At 47.7% G+C, this 25,318-nt stretch overlaps 2 protein-coding genes across 3 annotated transcripts in view; both read left to right on the top strand.

Moving 5' to 3' along the window:
• Nucleotides 1-16,928, top strand: part of LOC135910673 (protein phosphatase 19C) — a 39,360-nt gene extending 22,432 nt beyond the window's left edge. Inside the window, exons 5-8 of the mRNA XM_065442712.1 lie at nt 143-269; nt 7,416-7,605; nt 11,877-11,955; nt 16,207-16,928. Coding sequence (XP_065298784.1) covers nt 143-269; nt 7,416-7,605; nt 11,877-11,955; nt 16,207-16,257 — 447 coding nt within the window. The 3' untranslated portion in view covers nt 16,258-16,928. The remainder of the gene's footprint in view (nt 1-142; nt 270-7,415; nt 7,606-11,876; nt 11,956-16,206) is intronic.
• Nucleotides 16,929-21,297: 4,369 nt separating this feature from the next.
• Nucleotides 21,298-25,318, top strand: part of LOC135910674 (zinc finger protein 316-like) — a 74,960-nt gene continuing 70,939 nt past the window's right edge. The window contains exon 1 of one of the 2 annotated variants that reach the window (XM_065442713.2): nt 21,298-21,988. The gene's annotated coding sequence lies outside the window, so the exon portion shown is untranslated. Of the gene's footprint in view, nt 21,989-22,367; nt 22,485-25,318 lie in introns of those variants that run through there. The other variant, XM_065442714.2, reaches the window with a different exon arrangement.

Genomic DNA, 25,318 nt, shown 5'->3' with positions numbered 1-25,318 from the left:
GATAGTTTCTGCCTGAATTGTTTTGGCACTGCTTATACTATGTGCTCCTCTTTAGCTTCTGGCAGCCTCTGTTTTGGACATTGCTTGTTGAACAAGGTTTGTCAAGTTTTCTCAACAGCTTCTGCTCTCCTGGCATGTGCAGATCTTCTGCGTTCATGGGGGCCTGTCTCCATCCATTCAAACCCTGGACCAGATTCGCACCATTGACCGCAAGCAGGAGGTGCCTCATGATGGCCCCATGTGCGATCTGCTCTGGTCAGACCCTGAAGGTGAGCTCTTACATTCCTTGTGGGCAGCAGCTGGCACAGTGCAAGCTTGGTGCATCCCAGAGGGAAATGCTGCAGTATGAGAGAGCTTTTGACCAGCCTCTACAGCTGCTGACTGGTTATTCATACTCTGCAGCAGGGCCTGAAAACCATGTTAAAGAAAAGGGAACATTCTGCATGTGGCCAGTAAAGCTTGTCAAAGCATAGCTGTTGCCTAAAGGCCAACAAAAAGAGTGGAACAGTCCCCAACCATTAATTTGGACATGCTTATTAACACAGCTTCATGGCACCGCTTGTTGTCTTATAGATGTAATTTAAGGACAAACGAAATTTCAAGATGCCTCACAGTGCGCCATTTGATAATTTAGAATTTGCTGGTTTTGTTTTTCATTGGAGAAATACATCGCTGCGGCTATCTGGTCTCTCCACTTTACGATGATACCAAGGAGCCGCTTTGTCAACGGATAGCCGAGCGGTTTGCAGTGTGACAGCGCCTTTCGAAGCCAGATTTTTTTCAATTTTTGGTGACAGCACTTTAGGAAAGTGCTGTCTTCTCTGTTTCTACCGCATGTTTTGCTATATTTAACCTCTAGATAAATGAAGGTTCGAGGATAGTGAAAAAAAAAATCTGAAAATAAAAAAATATTATTAATTTGGCCACTTTAATTTCTTGCGTCCCCCTCTAAATAGCTATGCAGTTTTAGGCAACTTTGGTGTCCGAAATTTTTGTCGCTCAAAATAATAAGAAGCTTCAAATGGTGCTAACTCCATCCTAGATGTTTCTAACAACAAAGGTGTCAATGAGGCAAGAAATGTGCCAACACAGTGTTGGAATGAAATGTTTTTCATTGTGGTTTTAGTTTGGTTCCACTGAAAAACGTCCCGTTCCGGTTCTGCTCCGGAATGACAAAAGGAAGATGATCCGTTACAGTTCATAACGGTTTTGATTCACATGCAAAAGTTTTTGAAGCAAGTAACAATAAAAACATAGTATTTACTTTTCTGAATAAGTGAATTATGAATTCCGAGATCACGTTCAATGCGTTGAGCCAAGGCACTGAGCATGATCTCAGAAGCAGCATGTCATCGAGTATACTTGCCAAAATGCGAGACCGATGTCCCGATAATACGAACTGAAACAAACAATAAATTCTTCGCTGTGCAATCCCTGGATTTTGCTGCAATGCCGATCTGCTAGTGCGCCGACCGAGTCTTAGATCGGTGGAACTCTCGACTGGCTATGGCTCGCACTATCCCTGCCTGAGATGTGCATGCTAATTTTGACATTGCCCGAAGTCGGTTCGTTTGTTTTTTGTTTTTTCGGATTACTGACTTTAAACCGAGAAATGAACAACTCTATTTCGGTTTCACTTCGAAACGAAATAATAAATAATGTTTGGGTTTGCGCTTCATTCAGAAACACTGTGTGCGAGTAACGAGTGTTGTGAAGGGGCCCACGCTCATTCAGCAGTCAGGCCACAGTTGACTTCTGTTTCAAGTTTCAGACATAGAAATATAGTGTATACATTTGACTGCACTTTCATCTCTCTTCAGCTACAGCACAGCACGACGATCATCAAAACAGTTGCCTATCTTCTTTTACCCCCTGTTTTTTTTTTCCTCTCAACTTGGCGAACAAAATCACTTACTTTCTGGCAAATCGTTATTTATGACATCCTATTCTGTCTTTTAGATGGTCCCCGCCTAGTCTAAATTATCAGTCAGCAACCAAATTTATCATCTCAGCTCTCGTATGGAAGCCATGTTTACTATAAGACCAGGGAAACAGTTATGTTCACGTGCACTTCAGTATGTTGCGGAACCCCATTGATTCGTTCTTCGGCGTGTTTTCATGGCTGCTGCATCACATCTACATGGTACCGCCCTTTCACTCCTATTTTACTCCATATTTACATTGCATTTTATTGCAGTGGTCATGTAAATTTAGCCGTGCAGAGGTAAATTCACTCTCACACATTACTGAGAAAATGATAAATGTTTACTTGCAGTTAAGCCTGTCGAGTCCCACCTGTTGCCCCACCTCATAATGCTGGGAGTACAAGATTGTCAGTCCCGACAAGTGTGTCTAGGCGCGATGGTGGTTTTTGCCAGTCCCCCAAAGTTAATTAGCTTCGCCGAAATACAGCTGTGTAATACGGTGAAGCATATTAATTGCGGAACGGAGCCACTGTCACAGAGCATAGTACCTTATATACGTGATTGTAAGTCGACTCGAATGTAAGTCGACCCCCTATATCGCCTGTGACAGGGAAAAAATGAACAGCATACTCGAGAACACATTTGACGGGACAAAGACGGGACAAAGTAAAATACACGCGGGAAGAAACGCCGATAACGCCGCCGTTTGTATTGTGTGTATTTTGCTTTTTATACCATCTCACTAGGGGCAGGTTTCTGCGTCCCGTGCTTTCAACTTCCGTCTGCATAGTCTGGCCGATTTGTGCGCAGGCGCGAAGCTGAGCGCAAATCTCGCCTGCGCTCAGCTTCTCGCCTGTGCGCGTATGCAAGCGTGACTTGTCGCACTTGCGCTCGGCATGGAACGGAGGAACCGCATCGATCGGCCTCTTCTCACCTGCCTCCTTGGTGCGCTGCTTCGGACGCGTGCCGTGTGTGTACGCGGCGCCCTCCTCGGCGAGCAAGAGGCGCCGCTGCGTTTCCCCTCCGGACTTTCGCGGCGTCCGCACGATGCCGGCCGCCGGCCAGCGTTTTGCGGAGCGCGAGGGGGCGGAACTTTCTCTGCTCGTGCACTGGTGCTTATTATTATTAGCTGACATTGTCACTGGACTACTCGTCTTCACTTGTGCCATCATCCTCACTAGTGCTGCCATCGTCATCGCTGCTACGGTCCCACAGCGCATCGTCGTCCAGCGAAATTACACATTTGCCAAACGACTGCACCACGACATATTGTGGAACAGCAGCCTACGCCAAATGCACCCAACCACACGCAGCCGTCAGGGAAGCTCTTTTGACAGGTCAGGTTGGCATAAGTAGGGGGTCTTCTGCCGCCGGTCAGGCTTTCTACTCATGGCAGAGCAGGTCCTTAAAAGGCGAAGATCCGGGGTTGTTCCATGACCATGTCGCACTTAGTTGGCAGGGACTGATCACACATTTCAGCTACGTACGCCGCAAGCTTGGCCTGCAGCTCCAGAAAGCATCCAGACTTCGGTCCGTGGGAAATTCCTCACTTGCTGTCACAGGTGAAAATTTTGCTTTGCTGCAGTCGCCACTCTCGCCCCATGGGTTCAGAAATATCGAACTTGCGGCCTGCTGTGCAATGATTTGTTTCTTCAGTGTAAAGGATGGCAGCCCTCTTGAACGCTGCTGTGAACAAGCGCCAAGTGTTTAGTGGGCCTGGAGCACTCATGACAACTGAGGAAGCATGGTAGTAGCACGTAGCCGGCACTCAAGTGGAACGCGTCAAACTCTACAGGGAAAGAGAAACACTTGAATGGTGTCTGCTCTTCCATGAACTATTGATGCTCCCCGCAAGAATCGCCGTTCTGAGGGTGCCGCTGCGAATGGAACAGCGGCATTTCCATCAACTATCGACACCCCCCCACGAGTGTTGTGTGCACTGTAAAACTCTCAAAAGTGTTGAAAAGCCCTTCCGAAAAGCGAACAAACGCACAGAATAGCGAAAAGCTAGAGGTAGAGCCATACAGCAAACATAAAATTGTAACTACGTTGTAGCTTCCCTGATATCTTGTTGGTCTCGCTTTTTTGGCGGTGCCATGTTTTGGTTTTGACTATAAGTCGACCCCCCACTTCAGATTTTCAAATTTTAAAAAATAGGTGAACTTATAATCGTGTAAAAACGGTACATTTGGACATATGCACTCATGGGAAACTGTGCGGCACTGAGTTGAACCAGAACATGGAGCACACAGAACTGCAACATATGATTGTGTTCTACCTAGCTACTGGTATAATTGAATCACCAGCAGCAGCAACATAATCTTCATGAATGTAAAATGGCTGTCCCAATTCCACCACTACCTTTCCTTTTCATCAAGAACACACTTGCAGCACAAAGGCATTTCTAACTCTTTGTGGTAAAACACACCATCACAAGGTGCCGCTACTAGCATTGCTGCTGCCATTTACCTCTATAGCGTTCTGGAGAATTTTGATTTATGTGCAGTTGAGCCTGTATACAATGAACACCTTCACTGCACCAAATCGGTGCTCTGTATCGTAAGTTCTTTATGTTTGAACTTGCCCTCGAAACTACTGGTAATTAACTGAACAATGTGCAGCAATGACAGTTCATTTCAACAGTGACGCACACTACCCTTCTTAGCAGAAATCGGGGAATAAGGTCTGTTTGAAGCAGTGGTGACCCGATAGTGGTACTCCAAATGTATAAAGTTCTCAACGTGGTTGTAAGTCAAACCCCTGGCATATGCAAAATGCTTGAGTGAGCTATGAAGCTTTGGGAAGGGGACGTTGAGACCACTGAGGGCGTGTAGTTGAAGGCTGACTGGTTTCCTGGCTGCCCTAGTCGTCAGAGGAAACACCCAGATCCGGTAGTTGTCACACCTCTCAAATACATCATCAGATATGCTCTCCAAGGTGTCATAAGCATTAACAATAGTGTTACGCGAACGAAGGATTAGCAACTGGAGACTATTTACAAAGTATATTTACAAAGGCTAATGCAGCGCTGGCCAGTTCAGCCTACAGCTCGAGAGCCAAAGAGCGTTCGTCGTCGTCGGGGTGCCTGCATGCATCGTCCACAAGAAACATGCAATATGCATGCATCAGTAGCTTCCCATGTTGGCCTGCAGCTGGCAAGGGAAGTGCTGCGCTGTTATGGTTGGCTGCGTCGTGTGGTATTTGCTGTGGAACTGCTCTCCTCCGGCTCATCAATATGTTGCCGCGCTGTGGTTCATTCCTTTCATTGTAACCGAAATGCGCAGGTTACCTGGTCATTATGAGTGGACCACTTTCTCGTATACTCCTTGTGAAACATTTCGGCTGCTGAAAAAATGTTTACAATAGCCAAGATTTTCCTCTAAATGGGATTGTTACATCTGGGCTCGACTCGGACATGCTAAGGCTCTGTAGTGGCCATGCTGTTTTCTTCAGTGGTGCTTTAACTAGCATAGAAAATGATGGGAACTACAAGAATCGGTTTAATTCGGTGAATGACTTTAGCAGGTGATGAGGCAACAACTTCATAAATGCTATTTTTTTCAGCAAGAATGTGAAAATACATTACAGGAACATTCTATAGTATACTTTCTGTACAAAAGTAATCGCTAAAAACACAGTGTATGCACTGTTAGTTGCCATAAAGTTTGCAAGGTTACAAGTTCCTTTTAGTGAACTCTGATTATCTGCTCACTCAGTAATGCTTTCTATTGATAGCATCAGTAGTGGAACGCATATTTAGAAGATTCTTGTTTGACAGTGTACTAACGGCATCAAATGGATGCGAAGTGCAGCACATTCGCAAAGCGTAACTGAAGGTAGAATGCGTGCTGTCGGCTAGACATTACCAGAGATGGGCGTGCACATCCAGCTTTCCCACAGGGTGCGAGAATGCTCACTCTATTAGCTTTTTCTTTTTTTTCCCCCATTATCTCACTTCCAAATCACCGAAAACAGGAGACTGAACTATAGCAGTTGTGCAACCATCCTCACATGTGGGCACCCTCTTTTGTAGATTTGGCAAGATTACCAAAGAGAGCTGTGTAGAAATACTATAAGTTAATGTGTTCTTGTCTCATGCCATGAAACACTTTCTTTTCCTCAGTCAAGCATTTAACCTTATTCCACCAAGTAAGTGCAATGTTTGTGTTTTGAGAGAATACTACATTTGTCTAAGGCAATTAGTGTTTGTTTTCATTGTCCCCTTTAAGCTTATGGGAACACTAATTCTGAGGTAAAATGTGTCGTCCTTGCTGCTAATGGTGTTCCTCTCCGATTGCCGGTTGTTGAGGAACATCACATCATCCATATCATTTCATTTGTGAAAGCAGCTTGTTCATTTTGAACTCTTTAACTGCGAAAGATTACTCTTAAGCTGGCAAAGAAATCTTTTACACTCGCTTCATATTCCACTCTACTTTTGTCATTCTCAAGAAAGAAAAAAAAAATTTGTCTTGCAGTGCCTTGACAGTCCTATATCCTAATACAGTAAAACTCTGGTGATGCAATCACGGCTGTTACACATTTTGGTGATACGAATTCGTAACATTCCGCAGCCGAAATACATTGCTTACAATAAGGAAAACATCTGCTGTTGCCAATGCATTGCTGCACCGCTGTAAATCACACGAACACGTGAGCCACAGTTACGGCGGTGGCCAAGCCAGTGGAAAGACTGGCACAGACAAGCCGGCACAGTGGGATTTGAGCGAGATCCATAGTCACTAAGCAACTGGCTACGTCACGCAGCTGCGCAGTCTCTCACTGGTCCCCCTGTTGAGTGCACTGGACCACATTACAGCCTGATGCTTTGACCATCGGTCAAATTAAGGGACATGTAAAATGTTTTGTGACAGTGGCCCGTTTCAACTCATATATGCGCGACTGCAACATTTTGCCTATGTTTCACTGCATAACACGGCTCCATTGCGGCGAAGCTGACTGAAGAGAACTAGCAGTTATGTTACGCATATAAGACCCCTACCGACTCCAAAATAAATGTAACACTGCACTCAATAGATCTGGCCCAGTATGTGTGGTTCCCGGTGGGCTTTAACTGATGCACACTTCATTTAGGGTGCTTCATCAACTGCTCTGTGCACATGGCTTGTGCAACTTTGGTCGCTTACTACAACATGTTGGTCACTTGTTGCGATGCCACAGTCATTTGTTGCAACGTACAAGCATTCAAATGCAATGTAAGATGCACGAACATTACAGACTGGCGACAATCAAGGGCAACATAATATGTACATGGAAGACCATGGGATTTAGGTCAGGACTGCGAAAACGCGACATAGCATAGAAAAGCATGTAAATGGATAGCTGTTACAAACCTCGAAAGTGTTGTGAGGTGCTGCCTGTTCAAATAAGTATTGTTATGTATCTGTAATAGACAACAAGGATAAATTGACTGTCTGCACAACATTGATTTCATGATTGAGTGATTGAATTAATTATTTTTGCTCACAGACACGCAGGGCTGGGGGGTTAGCCCGCGAGGTGCAGGCTACCTGTTCGGCAGCGACGTGGTCTCACAATTCAATGCGACCAACCACATCGACATGATCTGCCGTGCCCACCAACTTGTCATGGAAGGGTACAAGTGGCACTTCAACGAGACCGTCCTCACCGTCTGGTCAGCACCAAACTACTGCTACAGGTGACTGATCACATTCTGCCTCTTTGGACATCACAGTTAATCTACTGGTTCTTAACTTGGTCTGAACACAAATGCAGCCATTTGTATTGGAGTTTTTTTTTATGTAAAAGGCAATCGGATGTACTCCTACTTTTTCAAATATAACTTGTTCTCCCTTTTGCCAGTGTGGGAGACCTTGAAAGAGCTTTCGTGTATACAGTCGAATCTCGTTAATTAGAACTTCCAGTTTATTCGAACTGACGCCGTGGTCCCATCAAAGTTATGTGTATTCCAATGGGCGAATATGCCCGGTAATTTGAACGCACAAGCATTTTCGGCAGTTAATTCGAACATACCGTGCTCCAACAATGCTGTCAGCAGCGCGCCAAATCACTCCGAGGCGCCTCCAACCAGCATTGCTCTGACCCCGCCATAGAGGAGAAAGGCTTAGGAAAAACCCCTCAAAGCCACACACGAAAAAAAAAAAATATATTATAATAATGAAAAGAAATGTGGCGGAAATTTCATGCTCTCTCAAAAGGCAAGGTTGCCATTTCTGCATAGCGCCGTGGTGCCCCAGCCACACTGGTGGCAAAACGCGCGCTGTGGGAGGGATCGGTCCTGGGCCGATTTTTCGTGGCTCCCTGTGGTGGCTGGCTCGCTGTGAGCGGAGGAGACCAATAAGAATGGCCCCTGCAGTGACATACGCACTGGAAACTGCTATCATGCGGACCCGCCCGACTGCCCTATTCGTACTCATGTCTGGTTCAGCCGGGCTGCTTGTTTCACACTATCGTCTGCTCGCGTCGGCTGTCGCTTGCACTTGTTTTGGTTGGCTTGGTTGGTCTCGTTTGCATTTGTTTTCTTTACAATTATGCATCTAAACTGAGACATCTCGATGGAAGGGTTGTTGGAGACAGTGCACCATATCTGTTTCTGTATGGCAAGACAGACCCTGAATGGAAGGACTCATTCACTCACTCCCCTTGTCTTTTGGACGTGGCGACGCCACAGCAGAAGGGAGCACACCTACGTGATTATGGTCAGTAGCAACGACTTCATCATCTTGATATGACATGACTTGCGTTAAGGACCCATTACAAAGAACGTAAACACAGCATCGATCTGTCAGCAGATGAAGGAAAAAATATGCAAGCACGCAGAGGGAAGCAGCAGCGGAGGCCCAGTCCTGGCCTCGGCAACTCCGCTGCCGCTGCTTCAGTGGCAGTAGGTGGCAGAGGTAATTAGCACCATCCAGCAAGCTGGCGGGAAAGCAGATCCGCTTCCCTTCCGCCCTTCCTCGCAACTATGCTCTCCTCTCCCAGCTTCGACAGTCCCTGTGCACACGTGCACGCCTCCAACCCCGCCGGCTTGGCGCTGCCATTTCATTTTCTACCGTTATCGGGAAGCGAACGTTGGCCAGTATGGACAGTTTCGTGGTCCTTGCTCGCGACGTGCTTGCACGCCGCAATATTTCACAACTTGCACCGTTTGTGCATCATGCTATGGTGCACAAATATTTCAAAAGCAAGTCCTTCATTAATACAAACAAATTTTTGAGCCCCTTCAACTTTGAATTATCGAGATTCGACTATACTGTCAATCCTGGATAAATCGCTGATCCATTTTTCTGGCCCTCACAGGGACTGAAGAATGGTCAGAAAAATTTAACCGTCCGGAAAATTCGTTCAGCCAAAAAATATATATAATAATGCCCTGCCTCATACTGTGGCTGGGGGCAAGCAGATTTGCTTGGATTTGCGCAAGGGTGATGTCTCCATATACAGTCAACAATAGCGCCACCACGTTGGCGATCTTCGCCAGCAGAGGTCGCCATGGAGATTGAAGAGACAAGCCACGTTGCTTCAGACCACATAGCTCTCACAAAGCTACAGGAGGTGGCACAAAGCACCAAAATGCGAAGCCACACAAACACACACAACGTGCCATTCACGGCTGCTGATGACACTGGAGAACACTTTCAAAAAATGTTCCCGGTCTCAAAGATAGCCAAAAGCTACGCTTGCACCTGCATAAAGACTGCTGAAATCGGGAAAGAAATTGTCGACAAAGTGATCAATGTGATTAGCCATCTAAGGCACACTCCGTTTTCGGTGGTGATAGTCTGGAACGAGCAATGACCCAGGAAATTATGCAAAAGTTTACCCGATCATTACAAGAATGTTTGCAGAGGAAGATAAACATGTTACATGATATACATGATAAACAGACTGTTACGAAAAGAAAGCCCAATGCACAAATGTATGTGTAACTATTTACATAGGAAAAGGTTAGTGGTAAACCTGCAGGCTGATACAAAGGTCACAGCTCCAGTAGACAGTCTACCACTTCCTCTTCCTGTCCCTTCTGCACACACAATTTTGTCCAAATCCACTGTAACAATATCTCAAGCAATTGAGGTGCTTGCTGCATCATGGCAGAAGTTGGAACCCTGACAGTTTCAAATTGCTTCACCAAGGCTCAAATAAAGGTCCTCCAAACTGGAATCTGTGACGAAGAGGAGCCTGAAAACCCACCCAATGTCACCGAGTGTGGGATGCGCTGCATGTAAATGGTGGAGTGCTGACGACATCGAACTTGGTCTATTTTTGTATGCTGACAACAGCGCCATATGTGCTGAAGAAATGTCAGATATGGCACTTGTTGAAGTCGTGCAAGATTGCGGTGATAAGGAAGGTGCATCAGAGGCAGATCCGCTGTTTGCTGTGCCCGCCGTGAGAGAAGTGATGGATGCATTTGACCTCTTGCGTCGTTCCGTAGGCGTGCAGGATGATGAAGCCACATTGCATAATTTAGCTTTCTTGGAGTGCCACTTAATGTCATCAATCAGGCAGAAGAAACAAGCTAAAATCGTGCAGTTTTTTTCTCCTAAATAAATGTTGTGAGGTAAGCTCACCTGGTGTAAGAGCTTCTCATTTTTGGAGTTTTTCTTTTCCATTACACTTCCCAATTTTCATGTGAAACTGCATCTAACAAAAACCTGTATGCTATAACGAAATATTGCAGACTTTCTTCAATTTATTTACATCGAGCTTAAACTGCATTCTTAGTTGTAGTTTTTTTATTGTTATACGACACCTGGACTATGCGGCAGTTTTGCGTGGCCCCCCTTAAAGTCATATAATTGGGGTTTCACTGTATGTAGATTCACTCGATGGTCTCAAATACTTCACAAACTTTGAATGCCGATGGCAGACAAATACAGTCATGAGTAACAGTGCTCTGGCATTCTTCTTTTACTTTGACCTTACCAGGGAACAAAAGATTTATTAGTTTTAAATAAAGTACTGATTGTTTTAAAACAACTTGTATTCGGTGTCTACAGCTGCATTGAATTGGCTATCTCTTGTGTCAGTACTTAAAGGGACTCTATGAGAAACATATAATCAGTCGAAACTGACAAAGTGTCCTTCAGAACTCTGTAATCATTAATTTAGAGGTAATAGGTTGATTACTAGAAGAGAAAATTAAGATACAAGTTTCGTTTGTGAATTTTGTGCCAATATGCCAGTTCATTGTCATGGATTACAATATATTTTCTCATATTTGGGCTGTTTTAGCTCAGTAAAAGCTCTTGAAACTTGCTAAGTTCGAAGCTCTTGAAACTTGCTAAGTTCAGTGTCTGGCTATCTTGGAACACAATGTAGTCCATCTTTGCCGATAATATGTTAACTAGGCGCCAAGCAGACACCGTCAGAATTCGTTACGTCACGACGAGCTAGTACGGAAACTTTCTTTGCAAGGTGGCACCTGTCTTGTGCTTCAGCATCCTTTCTGGTATATTAGTAAAATAAATACTAACCTATGCAACTCAAATAATTCTTTATCTTTAGTGTCCCCTTACGCAGTTTATAAATAGCATTGATTCCTGGATCATTACAAAACGTTGATAAATCATAAATGGTATTGCCGATTTTAGTCAGACCTTGGTCCTTAGGGTTGTATTCCCAGCTTCCGCTGCCGAATTCCGGAAACACCGAAATGCAAAAGCATTTCTGTACCAGCCAAGATTCTGTACCAGCCATCGGGCAAACTAAATGACCCCGAGTGGTCAAAAATTTTATCCAGAGCTCTCCACTACATCTTTTAGAGCCCACATGTGTTGTGAACACCCAATCAAACGTTGAATAAGTGGCTACAGCTCTAGTACTAGTGCACTTAGTAGCTTTGAAACTTTTGACAAAAAGGGTATGTTGCAGTGGATCCTTGTGGCCTCTTTCTCCACACTTCTCCTGTGCATTCCCACCTAAAATGTTCTTGCTTTCCTGTAGGTGCGGAAACGTCGCCGCCATCTTGGAACTGGACGAGCATTTACAACGGGACTTCACTATATTTGAGGCTGCACCCCAGGTTGGTCTCCTTGTGTATAAGACCTAGAGTTTGTGGCAGTGATTCATGATATTAGCTCAGCAGCTTGCTTGAACTTGTGCCCATATATAAAGCTGCTGCGAGGAGTCTCCATGACAGTGGAACTGAAGGAGCGACATTGTGCGTGTACAGTCGCCGACTGATAAATCGGACAGCTTCGCAGCACAGCCAATGCAGTGCATAGGCTTAATATGTAAAGGCAGCTAATATTTCTGGCAGCCGCCAGCTCTACATTCAGTTATCCAAACTCCATCCGCGGCTGTAGCTGTAGCTGACTCTGCCGTCATTATCTTTTCTGGCAACATCGGCGAGACACCAAGTATGGAACGACAGACAGCTGAGCTAGTTGGTAAGGATTCATTCATTCATTCACGCCGGTAGCGGGGAGCAAATGCTTCGTCTGCTTCTCGCTCCAATGGTCATTGAAACTCAAGATTACGCAGCCTTCAATACTAATTGCATGGGAAGACTGCTTACATGATGGCACACCGTCTCGGCACACTGGCTCTTTGCACATGTGGCAGATTACCTCTAAAGCAGGGTGTGCAGCTGCGTATGCACTCAGCCATGCTTACAGCCATGCACAGCCTAGGCCGAGATGTGTGCCAGTACCAGTAAATGCAGTACAGTCAAATCCCAGCACAATGAAGTCCGCTTCAACTAAATTTTCGCCACAACGAACATTTTTTCATTCCCCATCAATGTCCCATAGAACATAATGCATTGAAATTCCCTCCAAAACGAACTACTTCACGGACATATTTTTCACTTCAATGAAGTTTTTACGGGGCAGATGTGAACAAAATTGTTTAACCTGTAGTCATTGAAACCCGGAAAACTTCTGTCATGCCTTGACAAATCATCGAACTTGATGGCATAAAAAAAAAACACACAAACTGGAGCTGCTCTAGCCATGACGCAGTGTAAACAAAACAGAAAGCCGCATGCTGTGTTGGTGATGGCGATGCAACACGCTCTTATGGAGGAGCATCCGAGCTCTGAGAAAACGTTTTGGGTCACATTACTTAGGAAAGTGTTGCACATATATATCCACGGCACCACTACGTGGATGTCAGCCAGCCTCGCAGGCATCCTGAAAGACTATGCACTATAGGATACTTCTAATGCCGGTGAGACTGGGCTCTTCTACAAGATGCTGCCCACCAGGACACTGGATTTTAAGGGACTGCGCTGCCTAGGAGGCAAGCACAGAAAGAAGAGAATAACCGTGCTCCTGTGCGCAAATATGAACGGTTCAGACAAACAGCCGCTTTTGGTCATTGGTAAAAGTGCCCAACCATGCTGCTTCAAAGGAAATCGGAGCCTTCCCATGAACATGGTTTTGGAAACTGCCAGCCTGTTACAGTGAAACCTCGTTAAACCGTAGTTGGCCGGAGCTCGGAAAAGGTACGTACTAAACGGTAGTACTGCTTAACCGAAATAGCGTGAGATCGCCCACTTACCTGTCAAAAACGGAACTCGGAGAGAATGCAATGAAAGGGCAAAAAACGTACACTATTTATTCATTTCGGGCGACAAAAGTCGGTGATTTTTGTTTGATGGCGCGGCGGCCTGGCAGCGACGACAGCCGCCTCAAATTCACTTAAGCTGCGAGCCAGCTTTTCCACCAGCCCCCTCTTCTCGGCAAACACCCGCAGGAGGCTGACATAACGTGCAGCTTCTGCCACTGTCGGGCCTGGATCGCCCGTGCTGTCGCTGTCGTCCTCATCGCTGCCGTCACGCGACACTTCGGCTACAGCGGCAACTATAGCTTCGTCGGACATGCCTGGAGAAGTCTGAACATCGCTATCGATGTCCCTGAAGTCGGTGAAAGAAATGGCCTGGGTAACACCGTGCCGCTCCAGCACTTCGGCGAGCAGTGTTTCGCAGGCTTCGTCGACGGCGTCAGAAGACTGGTCGACAGCGTCGCTAGCATCCTCGGCGTCACCCGCACACACCGTGAAGCCAGCGCGCTTAAAGCAGTTCTGCACAGTCGCCGATTCAACATGGCGCCACGAGTATTCGAGCAGGTGAATTGCGCCCAGCAGATCAATTGAAAAAATCTTGCCACACTCAAAGGCCAGAAGAATTCTGCGCAGCAAATTCTTCTTGTAAAGCTGTTTCACAGCCCGAATGACACCTTGATCCAAGGGTTGTGCAATGGCTGTGGTGTTAGGAGGCAGAAACACCAATTTCACAGCCGCAAGGTTATCAAGCGCGACATGCGCCGAGGCATTATCCAAGATGACAACAACTTTTCTGTTTTTCACCGCGAAACGGCGGTCGATGAGGCGCATGTACTCTTCAAAGAGTTTCGACGTCATCCACGCTTTCGTGTTGCTGCGGTAGACAACTCCGGAGGGCAGTCGGGCGCCTTTAAAACATCTCGGCTTGACCGACTTCCCAATCACGAGAAGTGGAAGTTTTTCGGTTGCCGACATGCTTACACCGAACGCAACCGAAATCCGGTCCTTGGCATGCTTGCCGCCGGTGCACGTCTCACCTTTAAACGCAAGCGTTCTGTTTGGCAGCAGCTTGAAGAATAGCGCCGACTCATCTAGATTGAAGATATCGTCGGGCGCGTAGTCGGTCAGGATGTGCCTCAGCTGACCACTTTGCCAGTGTTCTGCCCCCTCCACGTCGCCAGCGGCACCTTCTCCTGAAACGACTCTTGTGTTAACGCCGTGCCTCGCCTTGAACCTCGCCAGCCAGCCATTGCTGCATACAAAGTCATCGTGGTTCAGCTGCGAAGCGAAAACCAGGGCCTTCTCCACAAGTAGGGGTCCGCTGACAGGCAAGTTCTTCGACCGCGCTGCTTTCAACCAGTTCACCAGCGCCTCCTCCACGTCAGGAAAAGTCGAACCTTGTATACGACATCTTTTTGCGGTCGCAGCAGCCCTGCCGAACAACTTTTCCTTTGCATTCCATATGCCACACACGGTAGTTAGAGGTAAATCCCTTTCGCGTGCCAGCGCCGACTTCTTCATGCCACGTTCGATGGCACGAACGATGTCCACTTTTTCCTGAATGCTAAGCACGCGGTGTTTTTGCCCGAGCTTAGGCATGACGAGTCTTAGCTTGCACGACGTCACAACGCTTTCTCGCAGGAAATAAAAAACGCTCTCTGGCACGGCGCCGAAGTGATGTTGATGTTGATGTGGCTTCTCGGATGGGAGATGGATGAATGCTTCACCCTTCCAAGCGCCCTCCGCGTTTGCGCTTGGAGGCCGTTCGGATCTCTGAGGCTTGTTGTTGTTCTGCCGGGCCGCCCGACGGGGACGATGTATCGCCGTGATCGCGCGACGAAAAGTGAAAACACTACTTTTTAACCAATACGTACGCGACAAGCTGGTACGGTTTATGCAGATACAAAATGCATTATGTTCAATGGCCGCTGAGTCGGGGATTTCACTTTACTACTTTTAAAACGGAACTACTGTTTAATCGGGTACGGCTTAACGAGGTTTTACTGTATACAAACTATGGCAACTTTACCGCCATTTACTTGCATGTAGTTGTTAATGAGTTGGGTCTACCCTGACCCAAAATGGTGGTAGGACAGTGATTACAACCAAAATCAGTCACTAAGGTTGGTGGGCTGATATAGTGGTGTTCGAGGTTTTATAGATTACCTAATGACAATGTCATCTCATTACCGTAAGTCATCACAGGTTACACACAAAATATAAATAGTTCAAGACACCTGAGTGTCTGGTAAGGTGCTGTTAAGGCAGTTCCTGTTACAGTATTACAGATTCACACAGAACTGCAGGACTCTCTTTAAAAGCGAGGCTTTTCTTTGCGAGCCTGCCCAGGATTGAAGGATGCATGCTGCTGGGTTCCTTGCACCACCACCAGACGCTGCTTGCATCTGCGGTGCAGGCTGTGCGGGGAAAAGAAAAAGAAAGAACCAGAAAGCTTGCCTTTGCACTTCCGCAGCAGCAGCGGCGGCATTGCATTAGCCTCTACAATGCCTGAATAAAATCTTCCGTCACTTCGTGCGAAGATTCAGCAAACATCAACTCGTACTTTTATTCTTTATGCACTCACACAAAGCTTGGATGTATACAGATTTCAGAACGTCGGATCTGCTGCCTTTCTTCTTTCTTTTCGTTTTCCGTCTTCTGTTCTTTCAAGACTTTGAGTTCAGCACTTGTGACTTGCAGATGAGCTGTTGTTGCTTGGTGTGGTAGTCGTGTTCAAAGCCTTCTTCTTTATCATCTCGCCTCGCAGGAAAGCAGAGGGATCCCGACCAAGAAACCACAGCCGGATTACTTCCTGTGACAAGTCCTCCTGCATCCTTTTTTTTTTTTCTAATTATTATTATTGCACCCAAATGTTGTACACCTGTGTCATATGAGAAAGACTTCTCTTGAACTGAAGACAATGCGTTTTGTTCACATCGACATCAGCATGGAAAATAGTACACGGCCTCCCCCTTATTGCAAGATGACAGCCATCGGCTTGTCTCTATACCGGTTCCTTCCCGAGTTATCAATGCTATCCCATATAGAAAGGGTGAAGACCCTCCTTTTTTGGCTGAATGCAGCCTGGAAGTGAGCCAACCAGGACAACAAAAGAGATTGTTGTGCCACTTTCCTGGCTGGGTCGGGTCATTCTTTTCATCATCAATGCTGCGAGCTGAAATTACATTTGTGCGTGGGTTACAGGTATTCTTTTGCCTCTTTTCTTCTAGGTTTTGCAGCTGTTAAAGCTCGTATTTTACCGTGTTTGGCTGTTTGTTGCCTGAGGACCTACAAGTACTATATATAATATTTTGTTGCAGTGTACAGATAATGAACTCCTAGCTGTTCCCTTTTTTTTTTACTTTGTTTCCTTTTGCGTGTAATGATTTGTTTTTTCTTTACATTGGTTGGTAGCAACTTGTGAATTTCACTAGATCATTGTAAAGCGGAACGCTATTTCAATAAATGCAAGGATGTGCCCATGTTTTATTGACCGTGTGGTGTTCTGTATCTACTGACCACCCTGTGAAGAGACTAGTGATGAATGAAAGGCTGCATTGTACAGAATGGCAGTTAAGCAAATTGGTAGGGATTTGCAATTTGAAAGGACAGGTCACAAGAGTACGAAACACAAACACACAAAAGGAGCGAAAAGGATCGCAAAAATTCCATTTGTGTTGTCAAGGGCTTTCTGCTACTTGGTCAGTTGCACGAAGCCCATACGTTCCAGAAAGGGTTGTGTGTATATATAATGTATGCATGTTATAGTCTTCATAGAATGCATCTCATTACATGCTTCACTTGAAGGACCCCCGGTACTTTACCAACAACGCCCTTGACGAGATGAATCGATATCTGTAGTGGGCCCTTCTGATAATTGTAAAGCTAGCTTTCCAGTGAGGCACCTTGGCCAAGCTAATGGTGGCATAGTTATTTTTTTACTCTGCGCTTACTACAGCGGTTAGCTTGACTTATGACATGGAGAATGAAGACGTGGCTCAGGTGATGAGACCATGCACAAGAGAGACGCCACGACTAATGCCATCATTAGTTGGGCAAATACACTATGTGGGAAAGTGCACTTATGAACTAAGAAAACTTTTTTTTTTCATTGTGATTACTGCTCCTGGCACTTTCTTGATAGTGGCTTAGTTTACTTGTTTTGCTCTTCTGACATATTGAACTGCAGCGGCACAATGTAGCTGCTTGGTGCGATGCAGTGCTAATTTTGCACAGTACTGCACGAATATATGTTGAACATTGCACACAAGCAGGCTTACTTGTGTTAACTAGATCTCGCAGCAAATAGCTGTTTAACATGCATTGCGTGGCCTTTGACATTCCCTGTGTGTAACTGTCACCACCTTCAGGAAGTACAAACTGCAAGAGTGTATAGAGCGGTTCACTGCTAAAGGGAACACGAGTGCAGGGCATGCCCGGATTTTCCTCCCTCACAAGTGCACATTCGCCTAGCTTTGCAGCAGATAACTTGTGGTTGGTGGCTCCAACTCCTTTTGGCACATCTGTGCTGTGCACTGACATTGATTCCAGAGGCACTTGCAGCAAGGGTGCCAGCAAAGTGTGTGCCACACATTTGAATATTCCCTTTAACAATGAACTGCACTGCACATAGTAAAAGCATATTTATGGCAGGTGCATTTCAAGCTGCTTATAGGTTTCAAAAATAATTAAATGGCATATATATATATATATATATATATATATATAATGTATTACTATTAATTAGTATTATTATTACTAATGTTACCCATTACCCATGCAGTTACCCATGTGGCGTCCCTCAGGGTGGGGTTCTTAGCCCCACTTTGTTCAACCTTGCAATCCTTGGCCTTGCCGACGTTCTACCGCATACAGTAAACCTCTCAATATATGCTGACGACGTATGCATATGGGCCTCGGCAGTTACACGTCTCCAGGTGCGTGCACGGCTCCAAAAAGCAGTGACTCTAACATCATCGTACCTGCGTGCGCAAGGCCTAAGCATTTCGACCGAGAAGTGCGCCTTAGTCGCCTTTACCCACAAGCCCATGACCTGGTACCCCATTTCTATTGACCACCAACCAATTTCGTACGCAAAAACTCGCCGATTCCTAGGCGTTATTATAGACAGAGACCTTTCATGGAGCCCCCACATCTCATACTTGAAGAAGAGGCTTACTTCTATCTCCCATATACTAAGGTTTCTTGCCGGTAAAACGTGGGGCACATCCGTGGCATCTATGCTTCAACTATACAGGACGCTCTTCCTAGGATACTTGCGATACAGCACACCAGTGCTGTCCAATGCTAACAAAACTAGCATCCATGTCCTACAGAGCATTCAAGGCCAAGCCCTTCGAACATGTCTGGGGCTACCTCGAAATGCTTCAACCGTGGCAACAATTGCCCTCGCAAGAGACAACCTAATAAGGACCTATATAGATATCGACACACTACGGGCGCATGTTCGCCATATATCCAGAGTCCCTGACCACCATCTCGCTCACTTGCCTGAGAAAAGACCCAAGGCAGCGTTCTCCAGATCGATTGCGGCTAACCGGCACTCTTTGTCTTTGAGGCACTCACCCGCAACAAGAACGCCATCCCCTATGTGGTGCTTGAAGAAGCCTCCTGTGTACCTTGCTGTTCCAGGAATAGTGAAGAAAGCTAGCCTGACCACCGCGGCTCTCAAGCAGACCACATTGGAACTTCTACATTTTTCATATGCTAACCGAATTCATGTTTACACGGATGGTTCCGTGTCCGAAAATTCTACGGGCGCCGTTGTTCTACCATCTCAATCGGTCGTCATCAAGTTCAAAACTTCTCACGTAACGACATCTACAGGTTCTGAACTGGCCGCTCTTCGCGCTGCTGTCGAATACATTGAAAAAGAACCGCCCAACAAATGGGCAATATTTTGTGACTCGAAAGCAGCCCTCCAGAGCTTGCGAAGCTTACGACGTGGTAATTATGAACAGCTGGTGTCACAAATCAACGAAACCTGCCATTGCGCATCTGAACGAGGACATGACATCATATTTCAGTGGCTGCCGGGACACTGTGGCATCGTTGGTAATCACCTCGCCGATGACGCTGCCCGACGTGCCCAGGCTGGCTCACCGACAGTCCTTATTCCTTTATCCAGAGTCGACGCTGCAAGAGAGCTTCGCAGTCTTGCTTGTGCAATCACGTTAGGTTGCTGGCATACACCACAGAACTCTAAGTGTCGTTTACACAGTCTCGACCCATCACTAAAACTTACATTACCAGCGAACCTTCCACGACGTGACGCAACACTGCTGTGTCGGCTGTGGGTAGGAGTAGCTTTCACCAACTCCTACAGCTACCGCATTGGAATGGCGGATTCACCAATGTGCGCTAAGTGCAAGTGTGAAGAGACCATCAGTCACCTTCTGTGCCACTGTTCTCGCTTCGATAATCAACGTGAGACTCTCCAGTGTGCATTAAATAGACTGGATGACAGGCCATTCACGGAAGCGAAGATCTTGGGAGCCTGGCCTCACAGCTCATTGGCCCAAAAAGCAGTTAGAGCGCTTTTTCGCTACCTGAAGGCAACGGACTTGAGTGCCCGACTATAGACAACCTACACTTAAGTTCTCTCTCTTTCTCTTTCACTCCCCATTCCCCTCCCCACGCGTAGGGTAGCAAACTGGACTCAGTCTAGTTAACCTCCCTGCCTTTCCGTCTTTCCTTCTCTCTATCTCTCTCTCTCTCTCTACCCATGTATAAATCCAATGCTGCTGCACCCCCCCCCCTCCCCACACACACATTTGTGTGTATAGGGCACATGCATCGAACATGCCCTAAATGAAATATCAGCTTATCAAACAATTCTGCTTGAAGTTTGGCTTTAAAAAAAACTTGATGTTATGTGCTAGCAAGCCCCAAACGGAGTGGCTGTTCACTTAAGTTGCTTGCTCATTAGGAGCCACACTGTGGCATGTGATTATATAGCGCAAGCTTAGTACCACCACAACACGAGCGCGTAGACGAAAATAGTCTGAAAGAGAACGTTGGGAGACCTAATCTTAAGCCTCTTAGTCGCCAGGTAGTACGTTTGCCATGTTGCTTTTACCACAAAGTTCACATCTTGCTCTCTCCATTTGGCATGCAAGTGTTCCAAGATGCCCGTAATCCACGCGCACCTACCATTAATCTGCGAGACTTTTCTTTAATTTTGTGCGTGTGTGTGTGAAAGAGGGAGCATAAAAAGGCAATGTTTCTCGCTAATCGGCCGTGTTGTCTGCTCCCTGGAAGAAGAAAAAGCCTTTCGGGACTCCAACTCGAGCGGAAGATTGGGAACGAAAGCCATGCCCAGCTCTGGAGGGGGGATACCGTCGAGTGCAGTCGGCTGGATCAAGCACGTAAGGAGCTTATCCCTGACGCAAATAGGGGCAAAAGCAAGAGGAGCCGGCGGCTCCCTAATCTATCGTCATGGCTCCTTTTGCTCGCACTTGCAACCGGAGCCAAAGCCGGGCCTACTGCTGGCGCGCGCGCGTTTCGGTCGCCGTGGCGGCGGCAGCAGCAGCAGCAGCAGCGTCGGCGTTTACGTAGGAGCGCCGTATTGTGGTGTCTATTAAGTGTCTGCACACCGCTTCAAGTCCGACCATTTTTGGTCATCATTTTTAAAGCTCATATTGGGAAGTTACAGATTTTTGCGCCATCTATGGGCGCCATCCGCTACCAGGTGAAATTTGAATGGTGGCATAATTAATATGTCCGTTTAGTTCATTTTTGTCAAAGGTGGTGCTACAATTTGTTGACACGAATACAGTATCAGCCAGTGTGCGAGCTCTCGAAACAAGGTGGAGACTGGTTGAGACTGGTGGCGTGTTCGCGCCCAGTGTCGGCACAGGCGGCATCTCCTGCCGGCATACGACGCGGCAGCGGCGGCTGCTCCTGCCTAGAGGGAGCCGCGGGCGCCGCAAGAGGGGCCCGGCGACGACGCGCGCTTCGTCGAGATTGTAACGTGGTTGGCCCCCCCTACCTTCCCTACATCGATGAAAAAAATTTTCCTTTTCGGTGCTTTTCCTCGCGTTTTCAATATACGTGAGCCGTGTTTCGGGCCTGTGCGGGACATCGGCGAGTGGAATTAAAATGTGACAGCATCTCCCGACATGGAGCGTCTCCCGAAGCGCCTGCCGACGGACAGACCCGGTGGTGGTAATGCCGTCTGCGGACCTGGCCAGGAATGGCGCTTTTTTTGTGCATCGCGAGTGGTTTCTCTTCAAGCGCTACGAATGATTAAAAGCGAGGAGGTGATTAGGCCTACCGCTTCGAGCCCAGCTCGCCAACTCATCTGTCAGCGTGCGAAGTCTCCTACCGTCTCCATGGTGAAAAAACGGTGCCGGAACGAGAGGTGAACGCGGCGTCGTCCCACACGAGCGTCCGTCGCAGGAGAGCAGCAAGAGACGCTTGTTGTCTTGCTTTATTTTTTTTTTTAAAAACTCGCCTCAATCCACCCCGGCCCTGCTCAGCCCCGCCGCTGGCTGCCACCGACGAATTGGCGCTCGATCTTCGAACAGGTGAGTAGCACGGCACGAGCCGACCGTCCTTTTCTATTTTTGATCGCGTTATCGGCGAGACCCCAGGCCGGCCTGCGTGTCCGTAGTTTAGCGCGCCTCGCACGCAAGTCAATCAGCGACCCCCCCTTCTTTTCCCACTATTTCTGACAAGCGTCTGTCTCCGCTTGGAAACGGACCAATCGTCGATGCGATAAAAAAGCTGCAGGGGGGGCAAAAAAAAAAAAGATAAATCGCGCGTGTCGTTGACTTTGGCGGCGAGAGGCTCTGCATTTCACGAGCCCAGCGGCACGAGCGCGTGCATAGCGACGCGAGAGAGAGAAGAAAAAATAGGGGGGGGGGGGGGAACGCGAGGCGTTCTTTTAATTATTATTCTCGGCCATTTTCTTCGCTCCAAGTTCGAGGCGTTCGGAGTGGTTCCCGAGAGAGACGAGCTTCAAGAGCGCACCGGGTTTCCGATGTAGGAAGTCTGCTCCTCAAGACGCGAGAATAATACCAAGTAGGTCAGACAGCCGACCGGCAGCGGCGAGCGCGAGAGCGAAAGAAAAGAAAAAAAAAAGAACGGCGAAAAAAATAAAGAGAGCCAGCCAGCGGACTGGCTTTCTTGTTGTTTATGCCGCCGCCACGCTTTGCTGTGCTCTTTTTTTAGTGTGCTTTTTCGCGCTGCCATTGAGTGCGCAGACGGCGGAGAGGGGAAAAGGGAAGCAATCGCACAAAGATAACAACCCTAAACAGTTCTTCTCTCTCTCGTTGCCGCCGCTGCGAATGCCGCGTCGCCCGCCGCCGTCCGACGCCGCCGTTGCGACGTTTGATATTTAAAAGAGGAGCGCGGCCTTTTCGTAGTTCGCGAAGGTCTCGGTGCGATTTGGAAATGAGATGCGATGACTCTTTCTGATAGTTAAGAGTTTAGTGCCCGTTTCGCTTTCTTTTCCCGTTTGGTTTGCAGCCGGATCCTTTTTTTTTTCTTCTTCAACTTTGGCTTGTCGGGTTTCTCTGGCGCTGTGCTTTGCCGGGCCGGCGATAAAGGTAGCCGCCACAGCCATGACGCTCAGCTGGCGCGGGAACGCTGCTGCCGGCAGCCAGAGCAATTAGGCCTAATCGAACATGCACGACGGGTTCTAGCGCTGGTGTTCAGATCGGAGGGCTCTTGCTCGCGCTGAGCGGTGCACTAAGCCTAAAACAGCTAGGCCTAAATGTGAAGCCTAATTTTTTCGTTTATTTTTTTGTTATTCCTCCCACGTCGTCGAAAGGGTTGAGGGCGAAATCGCGACGACCGTCTGCTGCCTCGTAGCTGAACATTGGTGGCACTTGTCGCGTGCGACATGTTCACAAACCCGCTGCGAAACAACGGCTATTTTGGTGGACTTGTTGGGGCATTTCTTTTTTAATCCCCCGCCCTTTTCTTTCCCCTTTAACAGTACGTTGTAGCCCCACGGGCTGCTGCGAGCGGACGGGACAGGCGGCACGATGCAGCCGTTGTGTGTCGCGCAATTTTTTTTTTTCTTCCACATCCTTGTGATGCTTTCGCCGGCATCTGCTTGCGTGGCGCAGATTCGAAGCTGTCGTTCTACGCAACGGTGCCCTCGCCACATGACGAATTTCTTGTTTCCCGCGGCATGACGCAATTGCTTCAATTTGCTTATTGCTTTCTTTTTTTTTCTCGATGACTGTTATCATATTGTACTGATACTTGTTCTAGTTGGAAGTATTACATCTGGATGCTATGGCTCGACTAAGACGAAACGCTTGTATTGTACATTTTATCTCTTCGTGTCCGTGTTTTTCGATCGGTATCATCCATTTTAACATACGTGTCGATCATTGCCTCCCATATTGTCTTGGCCATCGCGGTATTCCCGCGCTTAATCCTGCCCGTAACGTCAAATGTTGCGTGCGCGTTCCCGAACGATCGGTGTGAGTCAGCCGACGAGCAAACAAACGCTTCCGTTACGTGCTGGCGCGCCGGACATGGCCTCCCCCCTGGTCCTTGGCCCATTGAACCTGCCAGAGCAGTTGTTGACCCTTTTGGCACCTCCTCTTCCGCCGATGCGGAGGTACGCGCGATTGTTTTAACGCGATAGCGTTAAGGAGCTCGTGTCGCAGAAAAGCCGGTGTCGTCGGCGTCGGTGTCGGCGTCGGCGGCGTTGACCGTGAGCGATAAATCACGGCAGGCGCTTCATAAATAAAAAGCAACTTCCAAGATTGGCCCGGTGGGAATCGAACCCGGGTCTCCGGAGTGTGAGACGGAGACGCTACCACTCAGCCACGAGTTCGATGCTTCCAAGCGGTGCAAACGCGCCTCTAGTGAATGCGGTGTTGCCTTCGAAACGAGCCGTGGAAAGTTATACTGCGGTGTATATCGGTAATTATGACCATGTAACGTACAGAAGTCACAATTACACGAGTTGCGAAGTGCGTTTCCGCTGCATTTCTTCTGCGCTTTCCGCACACGCAGAGCCATCTTGCGGCAAACACAGAAGACCCCCTCCTCTCAATGTACGGCGCTGCCCCGACAGGAGGCGCGCCGCGCGCGCATTGGGACCGCTGCCAGGCGCGTCGCGGGACTCCCTCTCCCCTGACGACGCTTCGCCGTGCTATCGGTTTAGATTACTATCTATCTCTCTGCCGGTGCCGATCACGACGTTTGGCTGGCGTAGATCGTTTCCCCTCCGAGACACCGAGTTCTTTGGTTCGTTTCTTTCGCTCAGGCGCACGTTTCGTTGCCGCGGCGAACGCTGCGTTGCTCGACGCTCACCGCGTGATAGGTGGGCGCTAAGTCCGATGCGGGGCGCATCGTAAGTGATCGCTGTGCCGTAGCGCATTGTCTTATACCCCTTGGCGGGTCGACGGGAACGCTGTCGCGTCCCACTCTTGAAGGCGAAGCTTAAGCGTCCTCCAATTTTTTAGACGCGGTCTCGATATCCTCGATTCGCATTGATTCTCCACATTGTTCCACTTCATGGCGGCACGCGTTCTTCTCATAATCGGCGTTGTTCGTCTGTCCTTACCGACCTGCAGCCGAATAGCGTGCCCTCGACGTTGTGTACACATACGCGCGCGCCAAGTTCACGGCGACGGCGGCGGGCGGCTTCGCGCGTTCGTCCAGAAGATTCCGCGTCTGCCGCTCTCTCACTTTCTTGTGTCGTCTTTCTTGTCGTCTTTCTTGTGTCTGTCGTTTTGCGCTAAACTAAGTATTCATGGATTCGCACCAACTAGCCCGCCAAAGCATTGTGCTGAACTATCTCAATCGCTCTATATATTTCCATTAAACTTCTCTTTTTTTATTATTTATTATTATTGCTTCGCTTGTTTACGTCGCAGCCGTCGACGTCG

The sequence above is a fragment of the Dermacentor albipictus genome, chromosome 2 (assembly GCF_038994185.2).
Source record: "Dermacentor albipictus isolate Rhodes 1998 colony chromosome 2, USDA_Dalb.pri_finalv2, whole genome shotgun sequence".
NCBI classification, from domain to species: domain Eukaryota; kingdom Metazoa; phylum Arthropoda; class Arachnida; order Ixodida; family Ixodidae; genus Dermacentor; species Dermacentor albipictus.
The sequence above is the reverse complement of the archived record's forward strand: the minus strand, read 5'-3'. Positions and strand labels throughout refer to the sequence as shown.